General features: G+C 41.6%; 1 protein-coding gene across 1 annotated transcript in view; it reads right to left on the bottom strand.

The window, feature by feature from the left end:
* The window catches only part of NUP210 (nucleoporin 210), a 117,625-nt gene that overhangs the window by 65,449 nt on the left and 39,841 nt on the right, over window positions 1–12,335 (bottom strand). The window contains exons 12-13 of the mRNA XM_024208793.3: window positions 8,011–8,166; window positions 4,135–4,333 (exon numbers count right to left, since the gene is read on the bottom strand). Of these exons, the coding sequence (XP_024064561.2) occupies window positions 4,135–4,333; window positions 8,011–8,166 (355 nt within the window). The remainder of the gene's footprint in view (window positions 1–4,134; window positions 4,334–8,010; window positions 8,167–12,335) is intronic.

Here is a 12,335-nt window from a genome sequence, read left to right as displayed (position 1 = left end):
TGCTAACCCAGGTGTTTTGTGGGGTTTTCTTTTCTTCTCTCTCTTTTTTTGGGTTTGACTGGATTTTTTTTTAACAGAACAATGGCAAATAAGGTACATATCCAAACTAGGTAGAATGACATTTAAAAGAGCTGCCTCTTCAGCAAGCAGACGCCGTAAGTCTAATAATAACTGCTTTGGCTGGCTCAATAATACAACACAAGGATTCATAGATTCATAGATTCTAGGACTGGAAGGGACCTCGAGAGGTCATCGAGTCCAGTCCCCTGCCCGCATGGCAGGACCAAATACTGTCTAGACCATCCCTGATAGACATTTATCTAACCTACTCTTAAATATCTCCAGAGATGGAGATTCCACAACCTCCCTAGGCAATTTATTCCAGTGTTTAACCACCTTGACAGTTAGGAACTTTTTCCTAATGTCCAACCTAGACCTCCCTTGCTGCAGTTTAAGCCCATTGCTTCTTGTTCTATCCTTAGAGGCTAAGGTGAACAAGTTTTCTCCCTCCTCCTTATGACACCCTTTTAGATACCTGAAAACTGCTATCATGTCCCCTCTCAGTCTTCTCTTTTCCAAACTAAACAAACCCAATTCTTTCAGCCTTCCTTCATAGGTCATGTTCTCAAGACCTTTAATCATTCTTGTTGCTCTTCTCTGGACCCTTTCCAATTTCTCCACACCTTTCTTGAAATGCGGTGCCCAGAACTGGACACAATACTCCAGCTGAGGCCTAACCAGAGCAGAGTAGAGCGGAAGAATGACTTCTCGTGTCTTGCTCACAACACACCTGTTAATACATCCCAGAATCATGTTTGCTTTTTTTGCAACAGCATCACACTGTTGACTCATATTTAGCTTGTGGTCCACTATAACCCCTAGATCCCTTTCTGCCGTACTCCTTCCTAGACAGTCTCTTCCCATTCTGTATGTGTGAAACTGATTTTTTTTCCCCTAAGTGGAGGACTTTGCATTTGTCTTTGTTAAACTTCATCCTGTTTACCTCAGACCATTTCTCCAATTTGTCCAGATCATTTTGAATTATGACCCTGTCCTCCAAAGCAGTTGCAATCCCTCCCAGTTTGGTATCATCTGCAAACTTAATAAGCGTACTGTCTATGCCAATATCTAAGTCGTTAATGAAGATATTGAACAGAGCCGGTCCCAAAACAGACCCCTGCGGAACCCCACTCGTTATGCCTTTCCAGCAGGATTGGGAACCATTAATAACAACTCTCTGAGTACGGTTATCCAGCCAGTTATGCACCCACCTTATAGTAGCCCCATCTAAATTGTATTTGCCTAGTTTATCGATAAGAATATCATGCGAGACCGTATCAAATGCCTTACTAAAGTCTAGGTATACCACATCCACAGCTTCTCCCTTATCCACAAGACTCGTTATCCTATCAAAGAAAGCTATCAGATTGGTTTGACATGATTTGTTCTTTACAAATCCATGCTGGCTGTTCCCTATCACCTTACCACCTTCCAAGTGTTTGCAGATGATTTCCTTAATTACTTGCTCCATTATCTTCCCTGGCACAGAAGTTAAACTAACTGGTCTGTAGTTTCCTGGGTTGTTTTTATTTCCCTTTTTATAGATAGGCAGAGATGGCGTTCACCTTTCAAGGAGGGGAAAGACCCTATTTGGACACAGACTGGCTAACCTAGTGAGGAGGGCTTTAAACTAGGTTCGACGGGGACAGGTGAGCAAAGCCCGCAGGTAAGTGGGGAACATGGAGACCTGGGAGATGGGTCGGAAACGAGAGGGAGTGTGGGCTATATTGGCAGAGAGAAAGGAGGGTCAGGACAAAACTGGGAGGAAAGATCAAACCAGTATCTTAGATGCCTATATACAAATGCGAGAAGTATGGGTAATAAGCAGGAAGAACTGGAAGTGCTAATAAATAAATACAACTATGACATTGTTGGCATCACTGAAACTTGGTGGGATAATACACGATTGGAATGTTGGTGTGGATGGATACAGCTTGCTCAGGAAGGATAGACAGGGGAAAAAGGGAGGAGGTGTTGCCTTATATATTAAAAATGTACACACTTGGACTGAGGTAGAGATGGACATAGGAGATGGAAGTGTTGAGAGTCTCTGGGTTAGGCTAAAAGGGGTAAAAAACAAGGGTGATATCATGCTAGGAGTCTACTACAGGACACCTAACCAGGTGGAAGAGGCTTTTTTTAAACAACTAACAAAATCATCCAAAGCCCAAGATTTGGTGGTGATGGGGGACTTCAACTATTCGGATATATGTCAGGAAAATAACACAGCGGGGCACAGACTATCCAACAAATTCTTGGACTGCATTGCAGACAACTTTTTATTTCAGAAGGTTGAAAAAGCTACTGGGGGGAAGCTGTTCTAGACTTGATTTTAACAAATAGGGAGGAACTCGTTGAGAATTTGAAAGTAGAAGGCAGCTTGGGTGAAAGTGATCATGAAATCATAGAGTTTGCAATTCTAAGGAAGGGTAGAAGGGAGAACAGCAAAATAGAGACAATGGATTTCAGGAAGGCGGATTTTGGTAAGCTCAGAGATCTGATAGGTAAGGTCCCATGGGAATCAAGACTGAGGGGAAAAACAACTGAGGAGAGTTGGCAGTTTTTCAAAGGGACACTATTAAGGGCCCAAAAGCAAGCTATTCCGCTGGTTAGGAAAGATAGAAAATGTGGCAAAAGACCACCTTGGCTTAACCACGAGATCTTGCATGATCTAAAAAATAAAAAGGAGTCATATCAAAAATGGAAACTAGGACAGATTACAAAGGATGAATACAGGCAAACAACACAGGAATGCAGGGGCAAGATTAGAAAGGCAAAGGCACAAAATGAGCTCAAACTAGCTACGGGAATAAAGGGAAACAAGAAGACCTTTTATCAATACATTAGAAGCAAGAGGAAGACCAAAGACAGGGTAGGCCCACTGCTTAGTGAAGAGGGAGAAACAGTAACAGGAAACTTGGAAATGGCAGAGATGCTTAATGACTTCTTTGTTTCGGTCTTCATCGAGAAGTCTGAAGGAATGCCTAACATAGTGAATGCTAATGGGAAGGGGGTAGGTTTAGCAGATAAAATAAAAAAAGAACAAGTTAAAAATCACTTAGAAAAGTTAGATGCCTGCAAGTCACCAGGGCCTGATGAAATGCATCCTAGAATACTCAAGGAGCTAATAGAGGAGGTATCTGAGCCTCTAGCTATTATCTTTGGAAAATCATGGGAGACGGGAGAGATTCCAGAAGACTGGAAAAGGGCAAATATAGAAGAACTAACTAACAAGAAGCAGGCTAACAAAGGATTGTGGGTGCAAGGTAATCTGGTCCAGCAGACACCAGATGACAACAGAGTTGCTCAGCCTGTTAGTGCAGAAGGATTCGTTAATGGCAAATTTAGAAGAGATTGCACATTCCATATTCTGGTCAGACAAGTGCTATAATGGTGGAAACAGCTGGGGAAGCACCTGAGGAAATGCACTGCTTAATATAGTAAGTTTCAGAAGGACAATCCTTTGGCCCTGCTCCAATGACTGCAGTGAATGGAATTTAAGAAATTGCTATCCTCGGCCCCCATTTCTCCCAGAAAACAAGCAAACAATCAAATGGGTGAATGGCTTAATAGAATTGAAGAGAGAACTTTATGCAAAGTTGGGCACGGTATCATAAGTGAAAGAGTTTGGTATCTTCACGTCAGCCAGTGTGACTCCCCAAAACCTGACATAATTGGTCATCTCTGGTGAGGAAACCATCAGGTCTGTTACAGCAAGGACTTTGAAAAAACAGTGGAAAGGTCTGGGGTAGAGCAGCGTGTATGTGAGTCTGAACATTCCTCAGTGTACTCGGCTTATTTGTTGCAAGAGATTTTGGTATCCTTAAATACTAAAAGACAAAGAAATAAAAATGCTACTCCATAAAAAAAAATAGGCATCTTCAATATACAGAAATGTTGGACTACTATGGTCTCTGTATTTGCAGTTGGACATCTCTCTAGTAAACTGCCATGAATCCATTAAAATAGGCCATTAGAAGTAGGTGAATGATTTATATTTGTAACATCTCTATTTGTCTTGTAACCTGAACTGAATACATGGGGGGGGGGGGTTGTTTTGTTTTTTAAAATCACCTTGGAGTGGTTTGAAGACGCCGCGGTTTTCTACCTCCACGACTAAGTCGAAATGTGAACAATCGCTCAGTGTGACCATCTCACTGGTTTCAATATTCACTAGGCCATTAATCCTCAAGGGAAGCTCCAGTATCTGACCCACACGTGCTTCAACTTGACACGGCGTGAACTCCATGCCACTAGGTTCAGTTACATATACCTGAGAGAGACAAGAAAAAACAATAACGTAAGACATAGCTACATAAGAAACTAGAAAAAAAGTTTAAGACTCAGTAATTACGTTTTCCCCCAAAAAAACCCTCTCGAGGACACCTCACCACAGTCAGTTTCCCTCTGAGAGAAGAGGGCTAGAAACAACCACCCAGAGTCCCAACAGTGCTGTTCCCCATAACTGCCAGGGAGAGGTGCGAAAGAGTGACTAGAAGCGTTCCGTAAAATTTTAATACTCTGCCAGACAAGAGATATTTTCACAAGTGCATTGAAACCTTCACCTATTTTTATGCACTCTATAATCTGCTGCCTATTTTATTCTGGGATTATTTTAAAACGTTGGACCTTTCCCCCCCATAAGACACTACCACAGATTCCGACAGAGGAAGTTTCTGAGCTGAAGTTCCATGGGTATAAGGGCTTGAGCCAATCCCATTGAAGTCAATGGGAGTCTTTCAACCAGTTTCAATGGGCTTTGGATCAAGAAAGGAGATGGAAGCACTGTATGAGGGAAATGCTGGTGGGAGTTTATATTAATTTTTTCTATAACTATGTTAATAGACTCTGATTAAGGGAGTCTTTTTTCAATAGTGTATTTATAAGAGATTGTTAAGGGTGCTCAGTGCTTGGTATAGTTTGGGGTTTTTTGGTACAATAGAGGAAATCTCAGTAAGTAAAATGACAATCTGGAGCTTGATCCTGCAACTTTTATTTATGCAGGTAATCCTTACGTGAGAGGCGACAAAGAGTCCTGTGGCACCTTATAGACTAACAGACGTATTGGAGCATAAGCTTTCGTGGGTGAATACCCACTTCGTCAGATGCATGATGTGAGAAGCAACTCTGACATCAAAAGGGTTACATGTGTAAGTAAGAGAGGCAGCATCAGATCCTAGGAGTCTAGATGGTCTGAAATGACTAATAGAATGTTTAAAGACATTATCTGAAGTGTTGATGAGCAGGCCCTTGAATGGTATTTGTTTGTTACTCCGATTTGTTACCTTCTTGCTAATGTTAAAGAAACCATCACAGACGGATTGTAACACTTCATAACCATTGCTGTGATCAAAGCTTTTCATTTGCAGCATCTTTAACTTTTTAAACCATCTGCCAAAAGCTTCAGGGTAAATTGTTAGACCATATGGTATGGTGTTAAAACTGCAATCCTCATGGAACATAAACGACTATTCTTATAACTTGCTTATCAAGGTCAGCAGATAAAGCTCCTACCCCAAACACTTCAATTTATTCCAAACAGAACACATAACGTTTAACACGTTAGCAGAGATATTTAGTACCTTCACACGATGCTCAATTTGCTCAATGTATTGCTCTAAAAGCTTGCATGGTAAGAAGCATTTTTCTGAGTTATTACCGTCTATAAACTTTGAATTGTATTTGGAAATAGAGCTTTAATTAAAAACATCATTTCTGAACCTCCTGCAGGCAACTGTCATATTGCTAAAAAGTGACATCTTTGGGACACAGATAATATGGGCGCAGTGTCACAGAAAGATTGTAAAGTAGTTTCCATCTTGCTTTAACACTGGTTTAACAGCCAGATCATCACAGTTTACACATTTAAACACTATGTTTAATGTCCATTTAAACTACATTTTGTAGAATTGATGTAGTTAACTTAAAATACATTAAAAGCAAGCTGGTGCACCCTGCAAAGATGTTGCAGATGCAGTTTGACCCAGCAAGTTTTGTTTCGAAAGATTTTTCCCAACACAGTCATATTAAACAAAAAAGTCTGGCTGCTTAAATAGCTCTCTTTTTATTACGGGACAGTACTGGAGAGTTTGACAAGCACATACTCTCTCACACTCTTGCCAGAAGGAGCTCTGAAGCAAACAAGGGTACAATGTGGAACCTGAAGGATTTTAGCTATGCTGGATAAGGGAGGTCATAAAAGCGATTAGGCATTTTGGGTCACCAGTGTCTGCAATTTTAATCCAATCAGTTTGCTCCACATCAGCTGCTAAATTATATCCATGCACCTGTTATGCAAGTGCATTCTTCCAAGTCTACAAATGCTCTTCCGAACTCAACTGCCACCTTTTCTTGGAGATGGCTAGCATTTTTTTTACAAGGCTCTCAGTTGGATGTAAGGGTGAAAAGTTGCTTGCCAGACTGGGTCTCTCATCGCTTGGCATAAATAAGCATATTCCAGGTGAGGAGTTCTCTATTTATGACCATATTGTACACAAATATACCTGCTCCAGGTCTCAAAATAATCACACACAAATTTGCAGCTCTCAACCACCATCTCTTACTTCTACTGCTGGAGTTCAGGAGCAAGCTTTTACCCTTCAATTCAGGTTCTCTCTACAATGCTTAGCTTTTTAAAGCTGTACTTCTACTCTGCCTTTTTCAAAAGCCTGCATTCAAGGCCATGCTCATGCTTCAGAGGCTGCATTTCACTGAGGGTGATACAGACAAGGGTATGCCCATTTTGGCCCCAATCTAGCTTAAAAAGTTAAGCACATGCTTACATGCCATGCTATATTGGGGCTGCCTGTATTCCCAAGAGCACCATGAATGCTACACAACAGTTGAATACAGTGAAAAATAACACCGTTTTTGAAGTAGGCAGAATGCAGTTACCCAAGTTAGAATCTGACCAGAACAACTGGGGCTACTTCCTTCTCTTTTGTAAAATAAATTAATAAAATAAAATAATATGGTTTATCCATTAAGTTTATTTTCTTCCATTTTTTGTTCAGGATTACTTAAAGGCATTGGCCAGTTCTCCATTAAGGAACAGGGCATCATGTAAGTTCCCCCAACTGAAAACTTCCAAAGCTGCAAAAATGCTAGGAAAAAGTATTTAAATTCATGGAGCGCCATCATAAGCCTCAAGTAGGGACTTTTCTGCTCCCCCACTTCTTGTCACAGAGATTTTCTTGTAGGTAGATTGCGATGCTTGTTCCTAGATTTTTCCCCACTAGGTCACTACCACAAGCAATGATTATTCTATAAAAGCAGTAAGAGCGGGTGTGGGTTTGCAGAGAGGTGGCCAATGCTTCCAAATGCCTCCTGACTGAGGTATATTTTTTTGTCCCCTGTATCCTTCTAAAGCAATAACCCACTGAAGGAATCACGGTGTCTTTTCTAAACAAGTTTTAGCTTGTTTGGGGATCTGGAGCTCAGCTAGGTTTGTCACGTGGGATTTTGTAAAATTCTGGCTTTCTATCCTTGCTGAGAAATGCCGATCCACCTGGATGGTGTCTGCTATCATTTAGCATAAGGGAAAAACAAACGGTTTCTGGCAGAGGCTCTGCAGGGCAACAAACAGTGTTTTTACTTAGGGTTATCAGGCTGATTGCTTGGCCTGCAGCGAGTGAGTATTTGTTACTTTTTTAACAAAGAATTCAACTGGGAAAAGCCTTTCCTGGGAGAGGAGGTAAAGGGACAGGCTAAATTTCATCGCTGGGACTGACATTAAAATAGTAATTAAAGAGATAGTCTGAGAGGAGCCCCCAGTAGCGTGAGCTCTGACTCAGCTTGCCTGCCGCAGGGCATGGACGCAGAATTCTGTGGGACATGTGACCAGGGGTTGTGGTTTAAGAGACACTCTGCTCCTTGACTGACAGCTCTCCCTGCCTTCTCTACAGCTGCTAAAGTCAAATTTCAGAAGAGTCCAGAGAAAATACTGTTTACCTTCATTTCTCCATAGTGCAGTGGGTTCTGAACATCATTTGCCTGTATAACACTGACACCAATATCACTTCCAGTTGTCATGACTCCTTTGACTGTTACTGTAGCAACAGCCTGGTTAGAATAGGACCAACTGAAATTTCCACTTCCACCGTGAGCCTAAAACATGAAGGAAAAAATATTTAATTTGTATTAATATGGTGCCCTGTTCTCTTGGTTACCATCTACCCAAACTTCGGACATAGTACATAAAATGCTAGACACACTGCATAGAGTTAAGAATGCTAGCACTGAAATACCATGAAACTGAGGCCCCAACACTTTAAATCAGCAAGGCCAGGAATTAGCAGATTCCTGCCCTTCATTCATTTTAATTTCAGATTTATTCACACATATACATTTTGCTCATCACTGCTGCTAACCTAAACCTCTCTCTCTACTACTGCTGCAAAATTCTAATGCTCAAAGATTCCTGTGATTAATAGCACTTGCAGTCAGCATATCATTTCACAAGTCAGCCAGCACAACAGAGGCCCAGCGTGTGTGATTGCTGTATTTTTCAAAACTCTGATTAATTTTCTGTTGCTGAAAGCCAAAGACAGTCAAGTGGACGTTTTTAGGTCTCAGTGCAGCTAACCTACTGTACTATGGCAACTGGCTTCTACCAATGGGAATTGTTGAGAAGTCTAAAATGCAAAAGAAGAGGGCAGAGAAAAGGAAACAAAAATTGCATTTTTGCTGCCATCGCATCTTTATTTTTAGCCTGAACGGTATGTTAGCAGATGTTTCTGTATCTGTACATCCAGCATACATATTGCTCCAGGAATTTATCCATCAGGAGTGAGTGATAGGTAGCAATGCAGATTGCCCACACTTACCTTGGGCAATACAGAGGCCTGTACACTGTGTAGGTTACATCCTCAGCCAGGCTCTCTAAGGATTCAATCATTGCCAAACCTAGATATTCAAGTCAAAGGGGACCATTCCCAAGACTCAGACCTTTCCAGTTCATGAAGGATTTTAAGATAAATTGCCAGGACTTTAACTTTATTTTAGTTTAGTGGAGCGAGGGGGAACAACTAATTATTCAGTCTTATGGTCTGTGTCACAAGAGAGATGAATGACCTTGCCCATTAAGTAGTATGGTAACTCTGTAGCTTATTGAAATCGAAGCAGAATACTATCTGCTGAAGTTTCACATTCACACTGAGTCAAGAACCATCAGGTTTGCCCCATCAAAAGTAACACTGTCATTCTCAATCTGTAACATTCTTATATAAAGAAAACCAACCATTGCTATAGAATTCATAGTTTTTAAACAGCATTATGGTAAGTTACAAAAATAATTCTGTGGCAACATCTTGCTGCACAGCAAAAAGTACTGAGAATAATTTGCATTTTTTAAAAAACCATCTTTTTCTCTATCACCCAGGTACCCCTCTCCACATGCTACGGTCGACCTGTGAGACAATGTTCCATAATGAGAATAATGTCCTACGGCAAGAAGCTTCAAATTATGTGGAGGTTAATTTCTGTAGCATAATAAACATTTTCTATAAACAGTTTCATGATTCAACTGATGTAAACAAAGTACAATGAAAAACAAGATTCATGTGGGCAGTAATCATAGGTCTAAAAGGAGGAACAGCTGAGACACATGCCAGTAGACTCTTCCCAAAGAATCAAAGAGGAACCAATTTAATATGGTAGTTCCTTTTCTCTCATGGGCTTCTGGATGGCCTATTAACAGAAAATCATCAGAAAAAAAAAAAAAAAAAGAAAAACTACGGCCAAATAGGCAACAGTTGGAGTGGGACTAGGGGAAATAGGCTCAGTCGAGAAGGGTGAAAGCTCAGATTCCTTAGGATAATGCAGAATTATTCATTGAAAATGCTTTGGAGACATCAGGTATATCTGGATAAACAGAGCTTCACTTAAAATAGTCAGAAGACTAACTGTAAAAATGTTACCTTCTCATGTGTACACAGAGTCACATCTTCTTACCAGGCAGCCAAAAAAAAAAAGTGTTGCTACATTTTACTCTAGTTACTACTGGACAGCTCAGGGAGAATAAACTGGATTCTATCCTGACTTGCACATTATCCATGAACTTGTTAACTGGGCCCACCCCGCACAATCTGTATTACTGATGATGCACAAGCCAGAAAGAACACAGCTTGACTTTCAGATTCCTAGCTTTGTAGGGCTGACACTTGGCTTTTCTAAAGTAAGTAAAATAAAAAGATGTTTAAACTCTCTTTTTACATGTATTCAGAGCCAGTTTAGAAATCATGAAATCAGTGACATAAAATAAACATGGAATCTCCAGGATGCTATTTGGGCAGAAACACTTTTCAGAGATTAAACAAACTTTGGGACTAGTCCAAAGCCCGCCAAAATCTCTGGGCGTTTATTCCTTGACTTAAAAGGGCTTGATCTGAAACCCACTGAGCAAGAGGTGGAGACTAATCTGAAAACAAGAATGGCAGTAATAATCTGTCTACTGTAATTAATAACCAATTGTAACTGAGCACTAACTGCTGTTGTGATAATTAAGCCTACAAATTTGCCCTAATTGTGAGGGAAGCCATGAGACGTGAAAGTTCATGAAATGTCACAATAGCCTATTACAACAAGCAATGATGGGAAAAGCAAGATAGAAAGACTGAATTAGTAAAAAGAAAAAAGACTTCCTGTTATAATACAAGGACTGTGTTAAGATTATGACTGGTAAACATGAGGAGCAGAGGACCAGAAATCAATTAATCAAAATACCTGCGTCTGAAATTAGGTCTAACTGATGGACAAAATAATGAGGGGGTGGATTATTCCACCCATCACTTCCTTTTGGGGTTCTTAAAGAAAGAGACTTTGGGAGAAAAATTGGTTCCTGGAGTGAGCTTCACTATCCTGGCTGCGACCCTCACCATCTCCTGAGACCCAGGATCTTCTTCATGCTAATCCTGAGAGATGACCACCTGGGATGTCAGACTTTGTCTCCTCCCCCTAAAATGTTTGTTTCCTTCCCTACCTTATTTCTTCTCTTTCCTATCTCTCGCCTTTTTCCTTCTGTCTAATAAGAGTCTGGCTTAGCCGGCAAGACTGCATATTTTGCAACACTGCTGTACATCTGTGACCAGAAAGAAGCAGCTCAAAGCAATGTCCTAAACAGTCCAATGCTGGTAACAAGTTTGCCAGGTCTTGGAGTGGCTGATAGGACCATGTGCTATGTCTGTGTTTTTCCAGCAGTAAGATCAGAAGTGAGAGTTAACATCAGAGACAGAAGCTGCATTTTCTCTCTTTGCTGTTCTTTTCTCTCCCTTTTTATGTATTTTCTTATTTTGACTTCTTAGGAAACAGCATTTTAACAGCAGCAGCAATAACAACAGCCCATCTCAACTAACGTCTTTTTCCCCAAAAGGACAGTTATTACCATCCTTAATACCATCTAAAACTGTGAAATGTGTTTTTTCCTTTCTAAATACTTTCAGGAGAAGAACCTCTCTTGCATTCCAGGTGAGGTCTTGGGCATTGAGTCCAAGTGGACCTTGTTCAGGACCTCAATCATTGAGGCAGCCACGAAAAGCTGTGGCCTGAAGGCGGTTGGTGCCTGTCATGGTGGCAACCCTAGGACTGCTGGTGGACTCCAGTGGTGAGGGAAGCTGACAAGTCAAAGGAGGCGACCTGCCGAGCAATGCTCACGAACCGGACTCCTGTTATGGCTGAGAGGTACTGGCTGGCTAAGAGTGCTGCAGCTGGGGCGGTTGTTGAAGCAAAAGCCCAGGCTTGGGAGGAGTTTGGAGAGACTTTGGATAATCACTACCAGATGGCCTCAAAGGTGTTCCGGCAAACCATTCATCGCCTTAGAAGGGGTCAGCGGGACATTGCCCAGACTGTACTCAGTAAGGGTGGTGAAACACTGACTTCGACTAAGGAGACTGTCGAGAGGTGGAAGGAGCACTTTAAGGAACTCCGCAACTCGATGGACATGCCCCCCTTCCAGGAGGCAGCGCCGGACACCTCCGGTGAGATCGGATCTATTTCTGATGCTGAGGTTGATACAGCGGTAAAGTGCCTTCGTAGTGGTAAGGTAGCAGGGGTGGACAAGATTCGCCTGGAGATGCTGAAATCACTGGACAATGTTGGGGTGTCATGGTTAACGCGCCTGTTCAATGTTGCGTGGAAGGCGGGTGCAGTACCTCCAGACTGGCAAACCAGAGTGGTGGTCCCAATCTTTAAGAAAGGAGACCAGAGGGTGTGTTACAACTATAGGGGATCACACTCCTCAGCCTCCCTGGCAAAGCCTATGCCAGGGTGCTGGAGAGGAG

The sequence above is a fragment of the Terrapene carolina genome, unplaced genomic scaffold (assembly GCF_002925995.2).
Source record: "Terrapene carolina triunguis isolate 2854851 unplaced genomic scaffold, T_m_triunguis-2.0 Scaffold439, whole genome shotgun sequence".
Lineage (NCBI taxonomy): Eukaryota > Metazoa > Chordata > Testudines > Emydidae > Terrapene > Terrapene triunguis.
The sequence above is the reverse complement of the archived record's forward strand: the minus strand, read 5'-3'. Positions and strand labels throughout refer to the sequence as shown.